The 27,397-nt window shown below is 39.8% G+C and overlaps 1 protein-coding gene across 2 annotated transcripts in view; it reads right to left on the bottom strand.

Annotated features, from left to right (window-relative positions):
• The window catches only part of RARS2 (arginyl-tRNA synthetase 2, mitochondrial), a 62,769-nt gene that overhangs the window by 3,770 nt on the left and 31,602 nt on the right, over positions 1-27,397 (bottom strand). For both annotated transcript variants that reach the window (XM_070418115.1, XM_070418116.1), the window contains 9 exons: positions 19,466-19,624; positions 18,062-18,168; positions 16,341-16,436; positions 6,118-6,178; positions 4,855-4,931; positions 4,019-4,143; positions 2,872-2,939; positions 2,683-2,792; positions 780-875 (listed from right to left, as the gene is read on the bottom strand). In XM_070418115.1, the coding sequence (XP_070274216.1) occupies positions 780-875; positions 2,683-2,792; positions 2,872-2,939; positions 4,019-4,143; positions 4,855-4,931; positions 6,118-6,178; positions 16,341-16,436; positions 18,062-18,168; positions 19,466-19,624 (899 nt within the window). The remainder of the gene's footprint in view (positions 1-779; positions 876-2,682; positions 2,793-2,871; positions 2,940-4,018; positions 4,144-4,854; positions 4,932-6,117; positions 6,179-16,340; positions 16,437-18,061; positions 18,169-19,465; positions 19,625-27,397) is intronic.

Raw genomic sequence — 27,397 nt, 5'->3', positions numbered from 1 at the left:
AATATTTTTAAAACCTAATGACTATTCATTCATATGCCCTCTGTGTACCCTTAAAGGGCAATCACTTTTTAGTCTACCTTGAGGAAAATGTTGTCTAGAGGCAGGAGCTAGCTACTAACTAGCCTGTTCCCTCCAGTGGTTAGCAAACCACCAACAATCATTTTGTAACCAGACCCCACAGGTCAGGCCCTCTGCTTATCTCTGCAAGTTAGGTCCTCTGTTTTCCCCTAACAAAACTATATTAACCCACCCATTCCCTTGTAGTGATAGGCTGCTTAATGTTTAAACTGTGGGGCTTAGCAAGACTGACCAGTACCTGGATTAATAATTTATGACCTACTGGTCAAACAACCATTTCAGGAAAACCACAGATAACATCTTAATTCAATGTTTCTGCTTCTTCAGAGAAAGGAATGGTCACAGGGCAATAATTTACAAGCTGACTTTGCAGAAAATGATGGAGACTCAATACCACCCATGACCCATGTGCCCTCTGACAGCATCTTAGAATCTACTCCTTGAGACCTTATCAAGAGACCAAAGACCATGGGTATTTACCCTAACACCCCTCTCCCAGCTTAAAAATCCTTAACCTCATCCAGCGGTAAGATGGATTTGAGGTACTATTAGGTCTCATACATCTTGGTTGGCTCTTCAATCAATAAATTCCAAATGCTGAGGTTTTGAGTTTTGGCCTTTCGAAGCATCGGGCATAGGAACCTGGGTTCAGAACAATTTCACTAAGCAGAAGCTGACTCAATAATACTCGAAAACCATACCTGAGAAGATGCTGGAGAATTGAAACAGACTGCGGCTCTTGTAAACAAGCAGTGTTGTAGTCATCCAGATAACCATATCCAAAAGACTCTTCCAAACTGTAATCAAAAGTTGGAAACAACAAAGGATTAAACAAGTCATCGAAGGACACATAATTGTAAGTGATGAACACCATGTCATAATACAGACTTGCTCTCCTTAATATATAGTCATGCCGCATAATGCTGGTCAACGATGGGCGGAGTATAGGATGGTGCTCCCATAAGATTATAATGGAGCTGAAAAATTCCTATCACTTTGTGATATTATAGCTGTTATAACACTGTAGTACAATGCACTATACAAATACTTAACCATTGCGTGACAACTGACTACAGTGTTCAGTACAGTAACATGCTGTACAGATTTGTAGCCTATGAGCTGTAGGAAAACAGTATCTATTACCCCAAAATACGTCTATCTGGCATAAGGATTATTTAGGCTGGTTAATTTTAAGAGATAATAGATACAATAGGGGAGAAGCTCTGAAAATCAAGTAGAAGTTACACTTCGTAAAAGACATTTATATTTGTAAGAGAATCTCCATTTGTAAGGGTGTCTCCCTGTGGTACCCTGAAGATGAAGATGACCTTATTTCTAGAAACTCTTATCAATGAAGAAGACCAGGAATTAAATCTGCGTAACAATCTCACCCTTGTTTTTTACTGTGCTCTTCCTGGTAACCTTCCATAACTGACCACCCTCACCCCAACATCTCCTTTTGTCTTCAACTGAAGACGGTATTTTAAGGTGGTGGCTCCAGGCATTTTGGCGAGTAACTCAGTTTTCCTGGGTCTCTTCCATGAACACTGGAAGTATACACATTATTAAACTTTAGTTTTTCTCCTGCTAATCTGTCTTTTTTTTAAATATATATTTTTATTTTTTTACAGAGAGGAAGGGAGAGGGATAGAGTTAGAAACATTGATGAGAGAGAAACATTGATCAGCCGCCTCCTGCACAGCCCCCACTGGGGATGTGCCCGCAACCAAGGTACATGCCCTTGACTAGAATCGAACCTGGGACTCTTTAGTCCGCAGGCCAACGCTCTATCCACTGAGCCAAACCAGTTAGGGCTAATCTGTCTTTTATTATAGGAATATTTCAGTCAGGAATCCAGAAGGAAGGGTACAGGGAAATTATTTTTGCTCCCCTACAGAGCAATAGGCTAAATAGCACACAGCCTAGATATGTCTAGATTTATGAAAGTGCACTCTATGATGTGTGCACAATCATGAAATCACCCAAGAACGAATTTCTCAGTCATGCTCCACTTAGTGACAGGGCCTGTCTTTAAAGGTAAGTTCAACCTGATGCTTCAATTTTTCTTTAAAAAATATTATTTTATTTTTTATTTTTAGAGTGAGTAAGAAGAGGAGAGGGATAAACAAGAGAGAGAGAGAGAGAGAGAGAGAGAGACACTGATCAGTTGCCTCCCGCATGCACACCAACGATGCATCAAACTCACAACCTGTGCTATGTGCCCTGATGGAACTGAACTCGCCACTTTTTGGTGCACGAGACGAGGCTCCAACAGAGCCACACCAGCCAGGGCTTGATGCCTCAATTTTTCCTAAATCTGTATCGTTATCTGAAAACAGAGTATATTCTTTTGGTAGGATTATTGTGAATACTAAATAAAGTAATATGCATAAAAGCATTTCCTACATAGGTGCTCAATAAATATTTTAGAAACTCCACAAAAAACAACAACATAACAGGTAGGCAGTCCACTGTACTTTAACTAGTTTTGAATATGAGATATCAGATAAGCCTGGAAAATAGGGCCTTTGGTCTTAGGACTGCAGCAAACCCCACCCTGGGAAGGGCAGAGTGGCCCACTGTTTCCCTGCAGCCTCTTCTCACCTGTGGAGGCGGGCGTGCGTGTACTGCAGGAAGACACCTGTGTCCCCACGACTCTGGAACACACGGTCCCAGCTGAACTGATAGTCAGATAAGAGTGAACCTCTGAAGTCCTAAAATGACAGAGGAATCTCAGTGCTGGGATCCGTTCTACTACCACACAAAAGGGTCTCAGGAAGCAGTCTAACAGACCTGGATAATGAGTGCTGCCAGCCCGACCCTCTCTGCAGTCTCCTGCGGGTTCTCCAGTTCTTTGGTGGCTGAAACAGAAAAAGGTGGTATCGTTAACCTGCATGAACCTACACAGAGTCAGGGACTGAAGTGGAGACAAAATCAGCCAAAAATGAATGCTGGCAGTATCAAGAACAAACAGGTTTACAGTGGGCAATTTACTTTTCTAATTTGGGTTAATTTACCTTTGATAATGGTAATTCCCCTGCCTTCATTAAAAGGGAAAATACTCGAATTATTTTTTTAATAAATATCCCTTATAAGAAAATATCCTAAGGCAATAGATATCTGGCACTTATTTTTTCAAGGGTGAAGGTTAAACAAAGCCATGAAAAGAGGCCATGGCAATATCAACTCAGATTACTGAACTGAACAATACTTGAGTAGCCAAGTCTGAAAATTCCGGCACCTTTAATTAGTGAAAGCTATTTTTTAACAAGGTTAGTGAAAGTTCAATGGAGGAACGGTCATAATAAATCACACTGCACAAAAGTACAGCAAAATATGAAAGTGGCATATAGGGTAAATCCTTCTTTTTTTACAGCTGCACAGCATTCCATGGTATAAATGTACCACAGCTTTTTATCCACTCATCTACTGATGGGCACTTGGGCTGTTTCCAGATCTTAGCTATTATAAATTGCGCTGCTATAAACATGGGATGCATATGTTCTTTCTGATTGGTGTTTCGTGTTTCTTAGGATATATTCCTAGAATTGAGATCACTGGGTCAAATGGCAGTTCCACATTTAATTTTTTAAGGGAACCCCATACTGTTTTTCATTTTGGCTGCACCAGTCTGCATTCCCACAAGCAGTATACTAGGGTTCCCTTTGTTTAACCTTCACCTTTGCCAGCACTTGTCATTTGTTGATGGTAGCTAGGGGTGGGTGGGTGGGTGGGTGGGACGAGGTTAACCAAAGAACTTATATGCATATATACATAACCCATGGACACAGGTAATAGGGTGGTGAAGGCCTGGGGTGGGGGATGGGAGCAGGCTAGAAGAGGTCAACGGGGGAAAAAGGAGACGTATGTAATACTTTCAACAATAAAGATTTTTTTAAAAAGGAAGGTAAGTTATTATAACAAAAAAAAGTGAATTCACTCTTAATAGAAGCCATGTTCTGTAGCATCCTTAATCGAATCTCATTTAAGACATCTTCCAGAAAAGTGACATCTCCTCTTCGAGTCCTCATTCCCTGCACCACTCCGAAGGGCACATGTTGGCACCTGAAATGGAGGGGCATTTAGTTAACTGAACACTGAGAAAGAGCTGGTTACCAAAGGATAGAATAATGCCCTTTAGAGAGTAGTCTGAACTTAACTCTCATAATGGGGTTTTACAAAATTAACAGATTGAAACATGATGTCATTTATTATATGCCACAAATGTTAAACACACAGCATTATTTTAGAGAGATAATCACTAGCATAATTGCCTTTATGAAAACAGGAAAGGGGGGTAAAGAATTCTGAAAATCAGCCCTGGCCGGTTTGGCCAGTGGATGGAGCGTCGGCCTGCGGACTGAAGGGTCCCGGGTTTGATGCCAGCCAAGGGCACAGGCCCAGGTTGTGGGCTCGATCCCCAGGAGGGGGCGTGCAGGAGGCAGCCAATCAATGGTTCATTTTTATCATTGATGTTTTTCTCTCTCTACTTCCTCTCTGAAATCAATAAACATATATTAAAAAAAAGAATTTTGAAAATCAAGCCACTGAGAGCAGACATCTAATAAAAGCATTTATTAAATGTTTATATAAGCTACGTATTAATACAGCCAGGCATAAATTAACACACATAAAAAATCTGCTTTCCCACACTAACACCTTGAAACTTAGAAGTGAAGTTTCAATGAAAATTTTGAAGAACTTGGCACATTTTTGGATTTGGCTGACCTAACAATGATTCTGGAGGCAGGTAATTAAGAACCATGTACACATTACCTTTTTGCCCAGTCATATCCCATGATCTGCAGCATTTGGAACACTTGCTGAAAATGCCTTTTTTGCCCCTTATCTGTCTTTGGAGGGAAAAAGGTATTTAAAATAAAAGAACAATGATAATCTACAGAAATATGTTGGACATGAATTAAATGAAAATATTTGAGTTTTGACATACAGTCATTGTTAATTGATATGTTTTAAATAAACACATAAAGAGGATGCCACCAGAAGACTATCTTAGTGAATGCACTAGATGAGAAGGAAGAAAGAGCTGCTATACTGTAAGGAGGAAATTCAAACTTTAATATTCTGAATCTTCTATTTAAATTCCTTCTCTCCCAGCTGTTATGATCTTTATCTCAAAGAAGAACAAAGCTAAGCTCTAAAAAGATATTTAATGGCAACATTTTTTCTTAGGGGAAAGGAGGTTGCACATGGAAGTGAAAGGGAAGAAGAGACAAATACTCAGCAACAAATGGAACGGATACAAACAAGAGATTGGGTGGATCTCAAGGGCATTCATGATGCTGAGTTAAAAAAGCCAATCTCAAAAGGTCACGCACTGTGAATGCATTTATATAACATTTGTACAATGACAAAACTGTAGTGATGAGGAACAGAGAAGTGGTTGCCAAGGGCTAGGGTTGGGGAGAAGGTGTGGTTATCATGAAGGAGTTTGTTTTGTGATGGAACAGTTTTGTATCCTGAATGTGGTGATGGTTATGTGCATCTACATGTGCTAAAATTTCACAAAAACACACCACACAAAAACATTCAGGCCCTTATACCAGTGATGTAAAAATTGGCAAGATTTAATTAAGGTCTCTTCCAATGTCGCTTTCTTGGTATGGACATAGTATTATGGTTATGTAAGATACTATCTTTGGGGAAGGCTAGGTAGAGGGCATACGAAAACTCTATCCTATTTTAAAACTTGTGAGTCTTAATATATTTAAAATAGAAAGTTATTTTTTAAAGTGTATGACTGTGACCTGTACATATTTATTTTATATAACCATTTTCCTGATTTAGATAATTTTGTTTTTACTATGAAACAATGTGAACTTTCACATTTTTATGTGTTTTTTTAAACATCGTGGTTACCACCTTAATCACACTTAGTACTGAATTCTTTCTATAGTTTGACAAAATTATTTTTCCATAATTTTTCAACATGGCATAAATTTTCAATCCAATTTCTATCTTTGCAGTTTTCGTGAGGTAGGGATCATAAACTTTTGTTCTTTACTGTTGATTACTTACCACATAAATCATTGTATCAAAATTATATTTGTCCATTCGATCTATAGCGGCTGCAAGATCTCTGAAAAAATGGCCATAAATTAAGAATTACTAAGCACATCTGGGTAATAATTTGTTTTACCTATTTAATAGTAATGAAGCTTTTCTAATTAAGAACTCCTGTTATCCCACAGGCTGGGTATATTACCCATGCTTGTATAATCCCAATATCATATTTTGAAATACCAAAAAAAAAAATAATAAAAATAGCTTTGGGAAAAGCAATAATAAGTGTGCGATGAAAAGATAAAAAAATAAATGAGTAAGACTCTGGGACAAGTAGTAATAATAACTAAAATAGCTCTAGGTATGTTCTTGCCTCTGTCAAATATTAATTGAGCATAGTGGTTTGGGTCGATTTCTGGGTTCTCTATTCTATTCCATTGGCCTATATGGCTGTTCTTGTGCCAGTACCAGGCAGTTTTGAGAACAGTGGCTTTGTAATACAGCTTGATATCTGGTATTGAGATCTCTCCCACTTTGTTCTTTTTTCTCAGGATTGCTGCAGCTATTCGGGGTCTTTTTTTTATTCCAGATGAATTTTTGGAGAGCTCATTCTAGGTCTGTGAAATATGCTGTTGGCATTTTAATGGGCAGTGTATTGAATATATAGATTGCTTTGGGTAGTATGGACATTTTAATGATGTTGATTCTACCAATCCATGAACATGGTATGTTCTTCCATCTGTTTATATCTTCCTCTACCTCGTTTTTCAGTGTCCTGTAGTTTTCCGAGTACAGGTCTTTTACCTCCTTAGTTAAGTTTATTCCTAGGTATCTTAATTTTTTTGGTGCGATGGGAAATGGAATTTTTTTTAAATCTCTCTTTCTGTAAGTTCACTATTGGTGTATAAAAATGCCATAGATTTCTTGGTGTTAATAGTCTCTTCAATAAACGGTGTTGGGAAAATTGGACAGATACATGCAAAAAAAAACAAAACCACCAGACCACCAACTTACACCATACACAAAAATAAACTCAAAATGGATAAAGGACTTAAACGTAAGATGGAAAACCATAAAAATATTAGAGGAATCCACAGGCAGCAAAATCTCATATGCCAAAGCAATATCTTCACCGATACAGCTCTTAGGGCAATGGAAACTAAAGAGAAAATAAATAAGTGAGACTACATCAAAATAAAAAGCTTCTGTATAGCAAAAGAAACCATCAACAAAACAACAAGAAAGCCCACTGCATGGGAGAACGTATTTGCCAATGTTATCACCAATAAGGGTTTAATCTCCAACATTTACAGGGAACTCAGACAACTAAACAAAAGGAAGATAAACAACCCAATCAAAAAATGGGCAACGGACCTAAACAGATACTTTCGAAAGAGGACATAAGGGAGGCCAAGAGACATATGAAAACATGCTCAAAGTCACTAATCATCTGAAAGATGCAAATCAAAACGACAATGCGGTATCAACTCACACCTATCAGAATGGCTAACATCAACAAATCAACAAATGACAAGTGCTGGCAAGGATGCAGAGGAAAAGGAACCCTCGTGCACTGCTGGTGGGAATGCAGACTGGTGCAGCCACTGTGGAGAACAGTATGGAGTGTCCTCAAAAAACTAAAAATGGAACTCTCATTTGACCCAATGATCCCACTTCTAGGAATATATCCCAAGAAACTAGAAACACCAATCAGAAAGGATATATGCACCCCTATGTTCATAGCAGCACAATTTACAATAGCTAAGATTTGGAAACAGCCTAAGTGCCCATCAGCAGATGAGTGGATTAAAAAACTGTGGTACATCTACATCAGTGGTCGGCAAACTGCGGCTTGAAAGCCACATGCGGCTCTTTGGCCCCTTGAGTGTGGCTCTTCCACAAAATACCGACTTCTGGGCATGGGCCACGAAGTTTCAATCGCACTGTACATGCACGCCCGCATGTGGTAATGGGGGGAGGGGTAAGGACACGTGTAATACCTTAATCAATAAAGACAAAAAAATGGTCAAAAAATAAATAAGATAGGGGAGAAACCAAGATGGCGGCATAGGTAAACACCGGAAATTGCTGCCTTCCACAACAACTTCAAAAATACAACTAAAAGACAAAACGGACATCATCCAGAACTACTGGAAGGCTGGCTGAGTGGAAATTCTACAACTAGAAGGAAAGAGAAAAGCTCACTGAGACTCAGAGGAGGTGCAATGTGGAAGGAAAGTGCAGAGGTACGGAGGCGCGCGTGGAAACGGCTGGCAACTGACGATGCGGCTGTCTTTTTGAATCGGGAGGGAGTCACAAGCCCCCGACTGCTCTGAACTCCAGTTCCGGGACGTCTCTGGGGACCCAGACTCATACGGGGAGAAAGTGGACTGTCTGGCATCAGTCGGAACTTGAGGGCGGCTTTCTCTCAGAGGTGCTTGCAGCGATTACCGGGACACTAAGACACGGGGCCTCTTAGGGCAGGGCTGAGGATCAGCCATAGCTGTTTGCTCCACGCTGTTGATTCCCTGAGACCCCGCCCCACCCAAGCTGCTAGCAGAAGCTTTTGCATACGAATGCCCTGGCCCTTTGCAATCTGAAAATTACCTAACAAACTGGAGCTGGGCCAGACAGACCCAGAACTTCCAAGAGAAGGCCCAAGGCCCCACAGCAGCTTGCATTGCTTCACAGCTGGGCTTCATCTGGGCACCTCCAAACCCCGAACAAGGAAGGGGAATCTGCAGATCTCTTCGTAGCTCCTGCTGGGTAGCCTCAGGCAGAGGCTAAATTAGCACCTCCTTAGAGATCCAAGAGCCAGTGTACCCAGTGGTCAGAGTGGGACCGTCCAGATTACAAATCCTCAGATCCATAAGGGACACACTCAGGGGGCAGACTCAGTGAGCACCAAAGCCCCACTGAACCAAGTCTTGACCCAGAAGGGTGTCTCCACCGCAGAAGTTCTCCCACTGCAGACACAGCTGATTCTCACAGCCAAGTGGCCTGGAGGTCAATTCCTCCCAGTGATACCTACAACAATCAGGCTTAACTACAACAAGACTGTGCACAAAGCCCACAAAGGGGTGCACCAAGAGTGTCCACCTCAGGTAATTGGGGAGGCTGAGCCACTGGGCCCTATAGGACACCTAGCACACAAAACCACTTTACCAACACAGGGAAGCATAAAAAATGCGGAGACAAAGAAACAGGTCACAAATGACAGAAATGGAGGAAAGCAAACTACTGGATATAGAGTTCAAAACCACGGTTATAAGGTTTTTCAAGAATTTTCTAGAAACCTTCAATAAATTTAGTGAGACCCTGGAGGATATGAAAAAAGACCAACTAGAAATTAAGCATACACTGACTGAAATAAAGAATAATATACAGGAGAAACCAAGATGGCGGCATAGGTAAACACCGGAGATTGCTGCCTCTCACAACCACTTCAAAAATACAACTAAAAGACGGAACGGACATCATCCAGAACCACAGGAAGGCTGGCTGAGTGGAAATTCTACAACTAGAAGGAAAGAGAAAAGCATACCGAGACTCACAGGAGGTTCGGTGTGGAAGTAAAATACAGAGGTACAGAGGCGCATGCGGAGAGGGCTGTCGGCTGAGGACAGGGTTGTCTTTTTCAATCGGGAGGGAGTCTCAAGCTCTGAGCTCCAGTTCCGGGCGAGTCTCTGGGGACCCAGACTCATATGGGAGAAACGGGACTGTCTGGCATTGGTCGGAACGTGAGGGCAGCTTTCTCTCGGGGGTGCTTGCAGCGATTGCCGGGACACTGAGAAGCAGGGCCTCTGAAGGCAGGACTGAGAGCAGCCATAACTGCTAGCTCCGCCCTGTTGATCCCCTGGGACCCTGCCCCGCCCAAGCCGTGCACAGAGGCTTTTGCATATGAAAGGCCTGGCCCTTTGCAATCTGAAAATTACCTAACAAACTGCAGCTGGCCCAAGGCCCCAGGGCAACTTGCATTGCTTCACAGCTGGCTCCTGCTGGATAGCCTCAGGCAGAGGCTAGATTAGCACCTCCTTAGAGATCCAGGAGCCAGTGTGCCCGGTGGTCAGAGTGGGACCATCCAGATTGCAGCTCCTCGGATCCATAAAGGACACACTCAGGGGGCAGACTCTGAGCACCAAAGCCCCACTGAAGCAAGTCTTGCCCCATAAGGGTGTCTCCACCGCAGAAGTTCTCCCACTGCAGACACAGCTGATTCTCACAGCCAATTGGCCTGGAGGTCAATTCCTCCCAGTGATATCTACAACAATCAAGGCTTAACTACAACAAGACTGTGCACAAAGCCCACAAGGGGGTGCACCAAGAGTGTCTACCTCAGGAAATGGGGGAGGCTGAGCCACTGGGCCCTATAGGACACCTAGCACACAAAGCCACTCTATTGACACAGCGAAGCATAAAAAAAATGTGGAGACAAAGAAACAGGACACAAATGACAGAAATGGAGGAAAGCAAACTACTGGATATAGAGTTCAAAACCACGGTTATAAGGTTTTTCAAGAATTTTCTAGAAACCGCCGATAAACTTAATGAGACCCTCAAGAAATCTAGTGAGACCCTCGAGGTTGTGATAAAGGACCAACTAGAAATTAAGCATACACTGACTGAAATAAAGAATATTATACAGACTCCCAACAGCAGACTAGAGGAACGTAAGAAGCAAGTCAAAGATTTGAAATATGAAGAAGCAAAAAACACTCAACCGGAAAAGCAAAATGAAAAAAGAATCCAAAAATACGAAGATAGTGTAAGGAGCCTCTGGGACAGCTTCAAGCGTACCAACATCCGAATTATAGGGGTGCCAGAAGAAGAGAGAGAGCAAGATATTGAAAACCTATTTGAAGAAATAATGATAGAAAACTTCCCCTACATGGTGAAAGAAATAGACTTCCAAGTCCAGGAAGCACAGAGAACCCCAAACAAAAGGAATCCAAAGAGGACCACATCAAGACACATCATAATTAAAATGCCAAGAGCAAAAGACAAAGAGAGAATCTTAAAAGAAGCAAGAGAAAGACAGTCAGTTACCTACAAGGGAGTACCCATATGACTGTCAGCTGATTTCTCAACAGAAACTTTGCAGGCCAGAAGGGAGTGGCAAGAAATATTCAAAGTGATGAATACCAAGAACCTACAACCAAGATTACTTTATCCAGCAAAGCTATCATTCAGAATTGAAGGTCAGATAAAGAGCTTCACAGATAAGAAAAAGCTAAAGGAGTTCATTACCACCAAACCAGTATTATATGAAATGCTAAAAGGTATCCTTTAAGAAGAGAAAGAAGAAAAAGGTAAAGATAAAAATTATGAACAGCAAATACATATCTATCAACAAGTGAATCTAAAAATCAAGTGAATAAAAAATCTGATGAACAGAGTAAACTGGTGAATATAATAGAATCAGGGGCATAGAAAGGGAGTGGACTGACAATTCTTGGGGGGAAAGGGGTGTGGGGGTGCAAGAAGAGACAGGACAAAAATCTTACATGTACGGATGAGGACAGTGGGAGGGGTAAGGGCAGAGGGTGGGGTGGGAACTAGGTGGAGGAGAGCTATGGGGGGAAAAAGAGGAACAACTGTAATAATCTGAACAATAAAGATTTAATTAAATTTAAAAAAAAGAAATAACTAGCTTGCTTTACTTTAATTTTCAATGTCACTTCTGGAAGTAGATACATGAGGAGAAGTTAGTGATTTACATTTGGTACTTTTGATTCTGTAAGTTCAAAAACAATAAATGTTGAATAAAATAAAATCTCAAGAAATGTCAAAAGTAAGTATAAGTGTCTTCACACATGTTTTAGAAAAAGTTAAAAATAAATGAGATTTAAAGTAAAAATAAATAAATAAATAAATAAGATAGCTCTAGGCAAAGTGTCTGTAGGTAAATATTTCAGGATCTATTAATTATAAAAATAAAAAACCTATTGTAAAGAATCACCTAATTGTCACCTATTTGCAATACACTCTGTTAAAGAACACATTTAAAAATAGTTGATGTAGTAACTAAATAGATAAATTCTAGCTACTCCTCTATTAGTATGATCACGGAGTTTCAGTCAAAAGTAATATTTTCTAAAGCATTTTAAAAGATCATAAAGTATTTTAATAAAAGTACTATTTAACTCTTTCATCTCTGATTAACTAGAAAAGACCCAGTTTACATGTTATATAAAATAATAAAAAATAAACCATAAACTATGAAATTTCAAGTCAAGATGATAAAAATGTTGAAATTAAAGTGATTTTTGACAATATATGATACTGGGGTAGGATTTAAAAAGTTCCTAGCTCTTTTGAAGTGTTAGGATTATCAAAATATCATTAGTACTCACCTCATAATCCTATCTAATAATAGACAAACATGGTAATTAACTGTACCTCCAACACGCTTCCCATTGGCTAATCAGGGCAATATGCAAATTAACTGCCAACCAAGATGGCGGCCGTCAGCCAGGCAGCTGAAGCGAACAAGAGGCTTGCTTGCTCCAGTGAAGGAGGAAGCCAAGGTTCCCCGCCTGCTGCTGCTGGGCTCTGAGCTTGCACTCTAAGCAACTATGTTGCAATTATAGAAGCTAGACAATCCCCATGCTTTCAGCCAGCTCACCCTGCTGGAGTTGCAACAGAGTTTGGATTATAGAACCCAAACAAACCCAGATACCTGCTTTCAGCAGCCGAGGCCTCAGAGCTGGAGCCGAGCCTCAGAGCTAACGCCGGCTCTCAGCTCCAGTGACAGCCATAGAAGGTAAATAAATCCCAGAATAAAAAAAAAAAAAAGGAGAGGTTGGGAGCTTCAGTCACCCGCCAGCCTGAAAACCTCAGCCCCTCACCCAGACTTGCCAGGCACCCAAGCGGGACCCCCACCCTGATCCAGGACACCCTTCAGGGCAAACCAGCCGGCCCCCACCCATGCACCAGGCCTCTATCCTATATAGTAAAAGGGTAATATGCCTCCCAGCACTGGGATCAGCAGAGCCACGAGGCTTCCTGAACCTGGGATCAGCAGAGCCGCGAGGCCTCCTGGCACCGGGATCAGTGGAGCCTCCCAGCACCGGGATCAGCAGAGCAGCGAGGCCTCCTAGCACCAGGATCAGCGGAGCAGCGAGGCCTCACTGCCCCTGTGTCAAGCGGAGCCACGAGGCCTCCCAGCACCGGGATCAACGGAGCAGTGAGGCCTCCTAGCACCGGGATCAGCAGAGCAGCGAGGCCTCCCAGCACTGGGATCAGCGGAGCCGCGAGGCCTCCTGGCCCCTGGAGCAGTGTGACAAGTGGCAGCGCCCAAAGCCCCTGATCATCCTGCGGCTCTGTGTGTGACAGGGGGCGGGGCCACAACCTCCCTATCCGCCCTGCTCTGTTCATGACAGGGGAAGGCGCTCCAACCCCCTGATCAGCCCTGCTCTGTGTGTGACAGGGTACGGAGCCCCAACCCCCCTAATGGGCCCTGCTCTGTGCATGACAGGGGGCAGCGCCCCAACCCCTGATCGGCCCTGCTCTGTGCGTGACAGGGGGTGGCCCCGCAACCTCCCCATCGACCCTGCCTTGAGTGTGACGGGGGCGGTGCCCCAACTCCCCAATCGGCCCTGCTCTGAGCCCTCTGCCACCCGGGAGTGGGCCTAAGCCAGCAGGTCATTATCTCCTGAGGGGTCTCAGACTGTGAGAGGGCGCAAGTGGGGCTGAGGGACACACCCCCCCCCCCCCCCCCCCCCCGCCAGTGCACAAATTTTTATGCACTGGGCCTATAGTCTATAATAATAGAAGTGTAACATGCTAATTAGATCAGACAGCCGAACGACCTTCCGGACGTCCTTCTGGATGAAGCCAGGGCTGTGAGGGCCGAGGCAAGCTGTAGTGACTGTGAAGGCTGAGTTCCTTGCATGAATTTCATGCTTTGGGCCTCTAGTCCTATGTAATAAAAGCCTAATATGCAAATTGTCCCCTAGACTGGGAGCTCGATTAGGTGGCAGGGTCTGAGGCGGCGGCAGGCAGCTGGGGGAAGGGAGGCACCCCGGTTGGTAGCCGGCAGCCCCTAGGGACCCTACCCATACACAAATTTCGTGCACTGGGCCTCTAGTCCCATTATAACACAAAACATGCACTCTCAATGGAGGCAAAAACTGGCACTTTAGGGACAGTAAAATCTTATTCCTTTTATGTATAAAGCACATATTTGCATACAATACATACAGATATATAGTATATCTGTGTTGTTTAAATTCATGAGGGTAGGCAAGTAGGAAAAATGGTTCCCAAGAGGGGTTATAATGAAAAAAAAAAAAAAAAAAAGGTTGTGAAACACTGGTCTAGACGATTATTCCCAAAATGAAGTCACATATATATACCCCAATTATACTTTTTGGTTTGAGCAAAGGACAAAACAGATAAACCTTCTGATCCGTTGAAAGAATAAATGAGAAGAATATAAGAAAAAGTTGTAGGTTGAGTTTGTAGAACTTGAATTGAAAGCCAAAAGATATGCCAGATCATTTAGTTCAGGCCTCTCATTTCACAAAGTATGGAACCATGGCCCAGAGAGGGTGAGTGATGGGCCTGGTCTCAGAACGAAGTTCAGGTATCCAGCCTCACCCTGTGCTCTTGTCAGTATTCTATACTTTTCTTTGTTGTTATAACAACTCCTTTAACTCACACTTACACAGATGTATTCTATAAGGAACCCAATGAAAGGGCAGAAACAACTAAAGATAGAGTAAGGCAAAAAATCAAACACTTCAAACAAGTAGCAAAAAGAAAATAATTTTCCAAAGAAAAAAGAGAAAGTGTAAGTATTACGATAAATACAGTTGGCCCTCCACACCCACAGGTATCACAACTGTAAATAGGAAATTTTGGACAAAAAGGTTATGTTGTTGATATATGTGTACTGTGTAGTCAGGATTGCTCTATGATGGTTGCAACTGTACTAAACATGTATAGACTTTTTTTTCCTTGCCATTATTCCCTAAACAATACAGTGTAACAACTACTTACATAGTACTAGAATTGTTAAGTACTCTAGAGATGATTTAAAGTACACGGGAGAATGTGCGTAGTTTATATGCAAATACTATACTTGAGCATCTATGGATTTTGGTATCTGTGGGGCATCCTGGAACCAACCCCCCATGGATACAAAGGGATGACTGTACAGAGAAAAATCTAGACCTAATAATAACCACAAAAAGATACCAGATTCAGGGCAGTTACAGAGTCTTCATGTCATGGAACTTCCATTCTGAGTGGACACAATTCTTATAACCATTGCTCATGGGTTTCTTTTGTAATCTGTCCAGCAATAGTTAGCTGGCACAACGATTTTTTCTACTATTTATTTTTTGTATCTAGAAAAAGAAATGTACTTCTTACATATATAGGTTCTTTTCATATCCCACCCTCAACTGTATGGAATTGATAAAAGGACATTTCAAAAAGTAATAAAAAGTAGATGAATTTTCTGAAGGACAGTAGATGGATGGCTGTTTAAAATTGTTTGGAACAAATGATAGTAGTTAACAAAAATTTTTAAAAATTATCATTACTTTCACTATGCTTACAAGAGGTTTGTGATGTAATATAAAACTAGCCCAGGAGACTAGAGCCTTTTGCCAGCATTGCTTGAGTATGGCCATGTTTGCTTGTGTGGCTTTTTTATTTTTCTGTCTTTTCCTTCCTATTAGCTTTGTCTCAGAAATAAGTGTGTTTGACAATTCTAGATCTTACTAACAGAGACTGCTTTGTTCCACAGGAGTCAGTCATGGAGACAGAAGAAAAAAATGTAAGTGACATGGCCTGTTTTACCACAATCAGAATGAGGACTGATTGTTAAGATGGTCTTTACAGAGTGAGGACACCACTGAGCTCACACAGCCACCTTTTAGCATACATTCCCTCCAACTATGCAATTGTAAAATATTTATAGTTGATTACAAGAAATCTCAATTTTATAGTTGGTAGAATAATGTGGAATCCTATGATGTTTACTTAACGAATTGTAAGTAGTTTTCAGTCACTTTTCTGATGATTTTTAACCTTTCCAGGCAATATAACTCGCACTAAACAGAAACCCAAAAAGTATATTTTTAGTGATGAGAACAAGAGATTTAGAAACTAGCCTTTGGTAATAGTTTTGAGGATAACATAATTGTTTTAGCATTAACTCTAGAAAAAATACATGAAGTCATATACACATGCTAATTCTAATGCTGACCTTCACATAAGATACAAACCTGGTTGCATAGAGAGATGTCCCATCACTACGCATCACAGTACAAACTGAGGAGGGGTCACCATTCCCAGAAAGATCCACTACAGCCGTTCCTTTTCTAGAAATGCAAAAAGGTAACTTGAAGCAACATAATAAAAATTAAGACCTTTAAAAGTATAATATCTATAACATTATCTTTGGCAAACCAGAAGCTATTTTTATTGCTTAAGTAGCAGTAAGTGGTATAACCAATAACGAAGAAAAATAAGATGAATCTGACCAGGAATCTATTAAGAGTGGGTATAATCCTATATAATAAAAGCCTAATATGCTACTATCTGGTCGTCCTGTCAGCCATTCAACCAATCATAGCGTAATATGCTAATGATATGCTAAGGTCCCTCAACCACTTGCTATGACATGCACTGACCACCAGTGGGCAGACAGTTAACTGGTCGACCAATCGCTATGACATGCAGTGACCAACAGGGGGCAGACGCTCCAACTGGTAGGTTAGCTTGCTGCTGGGGTCTGGCTAATTGGGACAGAGCAAGATGGGCAAGGCATGCCCTGGAGCCCTCCTGCGGTCCCTCCCCAGCTGGCCAAACTCCCACGTCCCTCCTTGGCCCCAGTCATGCAACAGTGGGGTCCTTCAGCCTGGCCTGCACCTTCTCGCAATCCAGGCTGAGGGACGCCCCCCCCCACACATACACACCCGAGTGCATGAATTTCGTGCACTGGGCCTCTAGTGCAATTAATATTTGGTTATCTTGTAACTCTGGGTAAGGTACTTAGATAATGTCATAAACATACCTAAAAAAATGCAATTACAACTGTAGTTTAACTATAAAACATCATATTTTTTCTCTAATTCCAGTTATTTTAATATTAAATATTGGACTAGCTTTGAGATGCCATAAAGTACCCTTGAGTAATAAAACCATGGGATTTTGTTATTGTCTTTCCTGCCTGAGCAAAAATTAGAATTTGTATACAGTAATCTAAAAATTTTCCTTAACGACATTGCTAAGGATGTTATTAAACTCAGTTTCCATGTCTTCCTTATAAAGATGGCAAAAGAAATTGCTCTTTGGTTCTATGAAAAGCGGCCCTTCTAAGCAACTGGTTTGCTTTTACATTACAGATATCTGAGCTGCTATGACTGGTACTATTTTTCTGTTTGGTTGACAGGAAGCTCAAAGCTAAATTAGAAATCTACCTTAAGCCAGGAAACAGAATCCCAGTGTGTGTTACATGACGTACTAACATCACCCTGACTTCATATTATTTTCTGCCCCCACTTCCTGATTTTCTCCTTTTACTCTTTCAAAAGCTTGTTGTATTACACCTATTTTCATGAGCTGCCTTAAATCTTTTTTTGAAGAGGATAGGATTACTTTTCTTTTAAAAGGCAGGGTTAAGTAAGAAGTTGTTAATTCTATTGCTTTTTTACAGTTATACCATTATCAGCCGTTGTGACCTTAGGCAGGTCATGCGTACCTTCTGTTCTTGTTTGCTCATGTGCAAACAGCAGATAACATCCTTTCTCCCAACCTTACCAAACTTTTGTTATGGCAGCAAAAGACAGCATGTGCAAAAGTACTTCGAATAGCAAAAGCACTATTAAAATAATGCCAGAAAGGGCTGCAAAGCACATTCTGTTGTCCTTACTGAGTGAATATATCAACACCAATTTCAAAAAAGAACAAAAACCTTTACTAAAGAATAGTAGCCTGATCATACATTGTTTTCTGCAGGAGTCCTTTACTGTCCAGCAACTTTAAGACTTCTTGAGATTTTTCACGATAAAATGATTCTCCTGAGTATTCATCAAAATGTACTCCTAGACGCTAAAAGGGTTCAGAAACAAAAGAAAAGGAGTTACTTAAATGTCCTTTACCTTACCCTAAGACAAAATAGGATGCCCTACAGCAGTGGTTCTCAACCTTCCTAATGCTGCGACCCTTTAATATAGTTCCTCATGTTGTGGCGACCCCCAACCGTAAAATTATTTTTGTTGCTACTTCATAACTGTAATTTTGCTACTGTTATGAATCATAATGTAAATATCTGATACGCAGGATGTATTTTCATTGTTACAAATTGAACATAATTAAAGCATAGTGATTAATCACAAAAACATTATGTAATTATATATGTGTTTTCCGATGGTCTTGGGCGACCCCTGTGAAAGGGTCATTCGACCCCCCCCCCAAAGGGGTCGTGACCCACAGGTTGAGAAGCGCTGCCCTACAGTCTGGCACACAGACCAAGTTACTCCTCTGCTCTAATCTTCTAAAGGCTCCTCCACCAGTCAAGTCCTCCCAACAGTATCATACTGTCCAATATGGTAGTTTTAGGCACAGGAGGCTATTGAAATTCCCATGAAATACAATTAAACATTTAGTTTCTCAATGACATTACTCACACTGTAGCCACACAAGGTTAGTGGCTGCCATACTGGACAGCAAAGATACAGGGCATTTCCATCACCTCACGAAGCCAGATTGGACAGCCCTGGAAAACATCCCACATCACGTCCCACCCTACAACCTCTTCAATCTCCTCTCCTATAGTCCGCATCTTGCTTACCTACTCCAGCCACATGGGCTTCTTTAAAGAAACTCTCTTTAGTCCACGCATGCCTGACCTCTTCTTCCCTGCTTAATTTTTCTCCACAGCATCATTACCATCTAACAGACTACATGCTCTTATTTAATTCACACTGCCTTTGTTTAATGCACTGTCTCCATGCTAGAATGTAAAGTCCATGAGAAAACTTACCTTTTTTATTCACTGTTGTATTTGTCCCATGCCCTAAAGTGTTAATTAAATAATGAACAAATTTATACCCATCATGAAGAAAAAATGGTAAAAAAAAACAAAAAAAAAGTGAAGGAATGATAGAGAGAGAAAAGAAAAGCCTCCCTGAAATGAAGTATCAGAATGTCAGTCTGTTAAGCTCATAGGCTGTAGGATTATTTCATAGCTCTAACTTTCAGCCCAAAGAACAATATTTGAGTCCTAAATTCCAACTCAATGACAAGTCTATTCTTAAAACATGAGCTTAAGAAGAAACATGGCTGCCTGGTGGTACCAGTCAAGAGCTGTACCACAACTCAAGAAAGCAGGAGAGAGCTCAGGTACCTTGTAAATCCGAATGTACTCTTCTACGCTCAAGTCCCGAAATTTTTGCCATAGTGCAAGTGCTTGCATGTCACCTAGTTCCAATCGCTGGAAGAAATCATGTGCTGATTTGGCTACACTTTTGTCTTCTGCTGCTTCTTTATTAACTTGTACGTAAACCTAAAAGCACAACAGTAATACATATTACTAGGCACAGTTATCTTCAATAAGGAAAAGAAAAAAAAAACCTAAAAATTCTCATTTAAAGGTTATCCAACTACCCTCATCACAGAGTGTAACCTTTTCTTTTTTTTTGCCATGAGCCTTTAGTGAACCCTATGGACCCCTTCTTCTCTAAATGCATAAAGTAAAATACATACATTTACAAAGGAAATAATTACACTGAAATACAGTTATCCAAATATTTTTTTTATTTAAGATATAGTAATGAAGGAAAATGCTAACTTTCTGATAGAGGTTAGTGAAAATGTGTAAATTTTTCTTCCCCTCCAAGATCACAGACCCTTACATTAAGAAAGCCTGGCGTAGACTAGAATAGCATGTCTTGTTTTTTTATTTTTTTAAATCAAATTGTTATTGCTGCAACTTGGCTCAATCTGGCAAAGAAAAGGCCAAAGAATGATTTAGCAGTTGTTTTAATGAAATATTTTTTAATTGTTCTCTAAATGCACAAAAGACCAGTAAAATAGGTGATCCAGGACAGTTAGCTTAGCTTACTTATACTCCAACGTGGGCTCCTGAGAACTGCGTAGAGCCCTCACCACTAGAGTGCTTTTGCACCATCTGCCTTGGCTGGTTCAGCTCTGCACCACCCAGTGACAGGTGTGGAGTCGTAAAGCTTATGGACTCTGGCAGTTCTAGGATTCTGTGTCCACAACACAGTTAATTATTTTCCAGTTTCCAAAATGCAAGGTTAAAAATTGACATTATAGCTCAAGTAGTTTTGAAGTTATGCATATGGACTATAAAGATTTTATTTACAAGTTGTAACTCACTTCCAGAGAGAAACAGGAATAAGTTACCTACCCCCATAATTTTCCCCCCAGAAAACTATTAAAGTAGCATGAAAGTAATAAAAATTGACAAACTACCAAAAAAAAAAAAAAAATCAGGCCTCTAAACTCTGACAGTAATATCATCAAAATATCATGGCAGGAGTATTTACAGAGAAAATGCTTTGATTGCTGGAGAATACATTGGGAGAACCAGAATATGGCTTATATCCATGAGATACTATCACAAAGGACAGGGCATTAAACTTCTGTCTCAAGGTAAAAATATCTCATCTTTCATAGATGGCTTGTTTAATTATTGGAATGGCAGAATTGAATGGATACATACCTAACTAAAAGTAAAAACTATCTTCATATATTTTTCCTCTTTAAAGTATATTATGTAGAAAAGAGTTAAAATAGCAGGTCTGAGACTGAAATCCTTAAAATGTTCTGTTTGCAAGGTTAGCCCCTGACTGGCATCTAGGAACTTGCATTTTGGGAATGTTCTCACCAACCTCACTGATAAAAGTGTCTCACTGTGCCTAAACTGTTCGTGCAAACACTACGGTTTATGCTAAACAGCTGCTTTCCTCTGTGAGTTCGAAATTTTAGTACATGCTATGTAGAGGGTACCTACATGATCTTCCAAAAGAAACCCTGGACGCAGAGCGTCTAATAAGTTTCCCTGGTAGACATTATTTCACACATGCATTGTCACAACTGGCTGCAGAAGGAATTAAGTGCATCCTGTGTGACCCTAATAGGAAAGGACCCTGGGAAGCTTGGGCCTGGTTTCCTCCAGACTTCTCCCCAGTGCCTTTTCCCTTCACAGATTTTGCTTTGCATGCTTTTGCTGTAATAAATAATAGCTATTAGTACAATTATATGCTGAGTCCTGTGAGTCCTCTTAGTGAATCACCAAACCTGGGAGACCTGATGCACATATCATAAAAATTAATTTCCATATGGTCCTATGAATAAGTCCAAATAAGTGAGAAAACAGAAAAACATGATTTTGGTAAAGTATAGGCAACTGAGAGAGTCAATGTAAGACAGTAAGTTGCAAACTTCTTGACTCTTGAATGACCTATCTACAATGACAACTGCTTAATACAGGCAAACCTCAAGATTGCCTACAACTATGAAGAGCAATAAAGCAAAGTGCAATACAATGAGGTATGCCTCTACTCCAGCCTATAGGAGTAGACATATACATATATAGTTTATGATTCAAAATCAATCTATCTCTCTCTCAAACATATACACACAATTTATAAGCAAACATACACAAAATACCCTTATTTTCAAAAGAGGAAATATTTTAGTCTTTTTAAATCTAGGACTCTAAACTCAAATAGCCTAACATTTAAAAATCTAATAAGCATTCAAACTACTAGTAAGAATATTCTTTGAAAAACTTAACCAAAATCTTTTTCCTTTCTTAAATTTTAAAATAGAAATAAGTAAAACAAACATAAAAACTCTTTCTGCCCGACCAGCGTGGCTCATTGGTTGAGTGTTGACCAGGAGGTCACAGTTCGATTCCTCGTCAGGGCACGTGCCAGGGTTTTGGGCTCAATCCTCAGGGTGGGGGGAATGCAGGAGGTGGCCAATCAATGATTCTTTCTCATCATTGCTATTTCTATTTCTTCCTCTCCCTTCCTCAAAACAAAAACAACACAAACAAACAAACAACAAAAAAACCCCACCCTTTCTAATACTTTAAGAATCTTGGCATTTGAGCAATTTGTAGTTATAAACCAAATATTACTGAAAATCAACTGACACTGTCAAACAGAACAATAAAAACCCTGCAATTGGCACCTAACAATTAGCTTATAAAGGCACAATCCTATATAATAAAGAGCTAATATGCTAATTAGACCGAACAGCAGAACGACTGTCCGGTTGAAGCCGGGGCTGCGAGGGCCGAGCCCCCTGCACGAGTTTCATGCATCAGGCCTCTAGTATAAACTATAATTATTAACATTCATCACTGTTTTAGAAAAGAAATGCCTTTTCTTTCACAAATAAATTTAATACTGTGTACTTCTGAAAGTGTAGGTTTTAATTTACAACTACTACAAAGTTTTTACTCTTAGAAAGTATGCATTTGAAAACAGCTTTCTTTTGAGCCTAGATCTAGACACAAAGGAAATAAAAAGGCAAATTATTTGGATGTCTAGAATCAATCCAGTCTTGAATTATCTTCTCTACTTAAGTTTGAGGAATTGTTCTGGGACTCAACACCAGAAAAAAATATGCTCTCTTAAGGAATACTTTTCCTCCACATTTTAAAAAATGAGAGCATCATGAGATCACTCATCAAATTAGCACTCATCAAGTTGGTTTTGATCCTGCCCTATATTTTCACTTACTACTATTTTTTATTTTTATTTTTGCTACTGATACAGGGAAACTCAGGGTCAAATCTCTTATATACTACTAGAGGCCCGGCGCACAAAATTCATGCATGGGTAGGGTCCCTAGGCCTGGCCTGCGATCAGGGCCGATCTTCCCTGGCTGCAGGTAGCCAGCCCTGCCTGCTGCCGTCAGTTGTCTTCTGTGTGTGGGGCACCCAGCAGTGTGATCAGGGCCCCACTCGCACTGCCTTGGCTTGGCGCTGCCCGCCGCCACCCACCCTGGTTCCCTGTTCCCCATTGGGCGATCGGAGCCTGCTGGCTGGGGGGGAGGGACTGAGAGGTTGGCCGGCAGGCCCCCATTGGGTGATCGGGGCCTGTGGGCTGGGGGCAGCTCCTGCATTGAGCATCTGCCCCCTGGTGGTCAGTGCGCATCATAGCGACGGTTCGTTCCCCTATCCAGTCGATTTGCATATTATGCTTTTACATATATACATTTCCTAATTATATGTTATCCTCTGACTTTCTGTGTCTTTTTTAAGTGCCCATCACTGTCATTACCTCAAATCCATTTAGAATGGAGCAAGGTAAAAATAAAATATTATGGGGATCATTTTGAACTTACAAAAAATTTTATAAAATAAAAGGCATCCAAATTGGAAAGGAAGAAGTAAAACTATCATTATTTGCAGATAACATGATATTGTACATAAAAAACACTAAAGACTCCATCAAAAAACTACTAGATTCAATAAATGAATTCAGCAATGTAGCAGAATACAAAATTATGGCATTGATGGTGTTTTTATGCACCAATAATGAACTCTCAGGAAGAGAAAAACAAAACAGAACAAAACAACCCCACAATCCCATTTGCAATTGCAGTGCAGTGCTGGTGGCATAGTGGTGAGCACAGCTGTCTTCCATTTACTATTGCAACACAAAAATTAAGATACTTAGGAATAAACTTAACCAAGGAGGTAAAAGACTTGCACTCAGAAAACTACAGAATGTTGGAAAAAAGAGATAGAGAAAGATATAAACAAATGGAAGAATATACCATGTTCATGGATTGGTAGAATCAACATCATTAAAATGTCCATACTACCCAAAGCAATCTACAGATTCAATGCAATCCCTATTAAAATACCAATGGCATATTTCACAGATCTAGAACCACTGCTACAATAATTTATATGGAAACAAAAAAGACCCTGAATAGCAGTAGTAATCTTGAGAAAGAAGAACAAAGTTGGAGAAATCAGAATACCAGATATCAAGTTATACATCAAAGCCACTCAAAACAGCCTGGTACTGGCACAAGAACAGGCATAAAGATCAATGGGACAGAACAGAGAACCCAGAAATTGACCCAAGCCATTATGTTCAATTAATATTTGAAAAGGAGGCAAGAGCATACAATGGAGTAAAGACAGTCTTGTCAATAAATGGTGCTGGGGAAAATGTACAGGTACATGCAAAATAATAAAACTAGACCACTAACTTATACCATACACAAGAATAAACTCAAAAATGTAAGTTGTGAAACCATAAAAATCTTAGAAGAAGCCATAGGCAGCAAAATCTCAGACATCTCTTGCAGCAATATGTTTACTGATACATCTCCTAGGGTAAAGGAAACTAAGGCTAAAATAAACAAATTGAACTACAGCAAAAGAAACCATCAACAAAATGAAAAGGGAGCCCACTGCATGAGAGAACATACTTGCTAATGATACATCTGATAAGGGGTTAATTTCCAAAATATATAAGGAACTCATACAACTTAATTAAAGGAAGATAAACAATCGAATTAAAAAATGTGCAAAGGACCTAAATAGACACTTCTTCAAAGTGGACACAGAAAAGGCCAAGAGACATGAGAAAATGCTCAAAGTCACTAATCATCAGAGAGATGTAAATTAAAACGACAATGAGGTATCACCTCATATCTATCAGCATGGCTATCATCAACTAATCAACGAAGGACAAGTGTTGGTGAGGATGTGGACAAAAAGGGAACTCTAGTACACTGCTGGTGGGAATCAGACTGGTGGAGCCACTGTGGAAAACAGTATGGAATTTCCTCAAAAAATTAAAAATGGAACTCCCATTTGACCTAGTGACCCACTTCTAGGAATATATCCTAAGAAACCTGAAAACCAATCAGAACATGCATCCCTATGTTCACAGCAGCTCAATTAACAATAGCTAAGATTTGATAACAGCCCAAGTGCCCATTAGTAGGTGAATAGATAAAAAAAATCTGTGGTACAGTTACACAATGGAATATAATGCAGCTGTAAAAAAGAAATAACTTTTATCATTTGCAACAGCATGGATGGACCTGGGGAGTATAATGCTAAATGAAATAAGCCAGTCAGAAAAAAGATTAAGTATCACATGATCTCACTTGTGGACTCTAATGAACAAAATAAACTGATGAACAAAATAATTTTTTAAAATAAAAACCTAATATTATCTGTTTTAATATATTTTGTTACCGTTATAAATGCCAGAGCTAGGGTAAAGAGCTAATGTGTACTTATTGACATAATTTTTAACTCTTGTGAGAGGCTGCTAGTATTTCAGAGGAATATCTATAGTTATCAAAATCCATATTAATAAGAAGCATGCAATGAGTCGAATTTTAAAATCTTCTGTAGCAAAATAAAGAAAAAGAAAGAAAAAAAAGTTTATATATATATATATATATATTCCTAAAGGTACAGCGTTAGATGTTATCAAGGTCTATTCAAGTAGTTTAAATCTAGGAGGAACCCTGAGAAATTTCTTCTAAATATTATTAAAACAAAAATAAATGATGACACCTATATATCCATGATTTAGATTTAACACTTGTTTGCTTTTTACCATAAGAAATTACTTTTCAACATAAACGGAAAGTCTTTTCGTAAGTGTTCCAAAATTTATCACAAATAAATTTTGAATTAACAGTTTTCCTTGAATTAACAGTACAAATTCTAAACAGCAAATACATTAACTTGTTAACTCATCAGCCAATTCACTGGGGAGAAACTATTATGAAACCATTTCCCTATTTTGTTACAACAAATTAGAACAACAAATTAGAAAAAAGAAAAAGTTCCAAATGTTGGCTTACAAAGGCCTAATTTTATGTACAAAACAACCAGATTTCATTGGCAAAGAATGACTACACACACATAGAAAAACTAATAATGAGCACAAAAATGGAAATGCAGTAGAGAAATGACTAAAAGTGTTAAACATTTTCATCACAGAAAAGAAATGCTAAAACTATTCTATAATATCATTTCCAACCTGGCTGAAACACTGAAAAGGAGATACTGACCATGGTGCATTTTAAAGGGAGGTAGGACACAAAATATGCTACTAGATGACTTAAGCCAAATTCAAAACAAATACGCCAGAGGTTGAAACTGCCAAAACTAAGTTACTAATTGCATCCCTGCTACAGCAATTTGATGATGAAAGAAAAAAAAATGCTATATAAATAATTACAACCAATGGAAATAAATGGCTCAAAAAGGTACTTTTATAGTGCCAGTGGGGGCAGGACAGTGTAGTAAATAATGCACTTGGGAGCCAAATTACCTGTGTTGGAATTCTGGGTCTGCTCCTTGGATTCTTCATTAGTAAACTGCGTAACGAAGTAAGTTAGAATCTGACAAATGGTAACTAGTGTGTCCTACCACAGTTAGCCCTTTCCTGGAGCTATACAGGTTTTTTACTGCATAACTTAAATGAAAGATAGAGAAAGGGGCAAGACCAAATTCATTCAAACATTTCGTGCAAGGCATAACATTTGGGGCTGAGGATAAAAGATCAGGAAAACACAGTCCTTTCTCTCGAAGAGCTTACAACAATTTGACAAGGAAAAAACCAGAGGTTAGACCACGGGCCAGGTTTTTTTTTGTGTTTTTTGTTTGTTTGCTTGTTTGTTTTTGGAACAGGATAAAGTCATTTTATAATATTTGCTTAAAGCTTTAAAAAAGGGGGGAAATCCACATTTATGCTAAAAGTTGTTGAAAGTAATCTACAGTGACAACTGTAATTTTAAAATAAAATCTAGGTCTGCAAGAATTAGCACAAAGCTAAAATAACCTGGAGGATGTCACTTTAGGCTCTGCATTTTCTCTGTCCTGCAAAGGAAGGAGAAAGAGAGCAGGTGGGTGCTCTAATGGATTTCTATCTTCTACTACAAACAGCAAGGTGGGTGTATTTGACTTGCACTCTTTTGTCCATAAATAATGCTCCCCTATAAGGCAAAAGAACACTTAATGAAAGCAAAGCCATTGTTCCTTGAGTTTTTAGTTATTCATAGGAGTACTCCTGCCCATTTATTCCTTCTGTGTATCCATTAATTAGTCACCTCTAACACAGACCCATGATCCCCTTCCTACGAGTCTCAAAAGACAGGAAGCTGTATTAAACTACATAGAAAGAAACACATGTTTAGGTTTCTATGGAGTTTAAGAACAGACTTTACTAAATATTTAAAACACTGTGGCCAACAAAGATTTACTATTTTCAAGATTCAATAAAAATTTTTGTGTGGGGTGGAAGAAAGGTGA

This window comes from Myotis yumanensis, unplaced genomic scaffold, assembly GCF_028538775.1.
Source record: "Myotis yumanensis isolate MYYU_CA2020_CCGP unplaced genomic scaffold, mMyoYum1.0.hap1 SCAF_6, whole genome shotgun sequence".
Taxonomy (NCBI): Eukaryota; Metazoa; Chordata; class Mammalia; order Chiroptera; family Vespertilionidae; genus Myotis; species Myotis yumanensis.
This window is presented reverse-complemented; position numbering and strand designations above follow the sequence as displayed.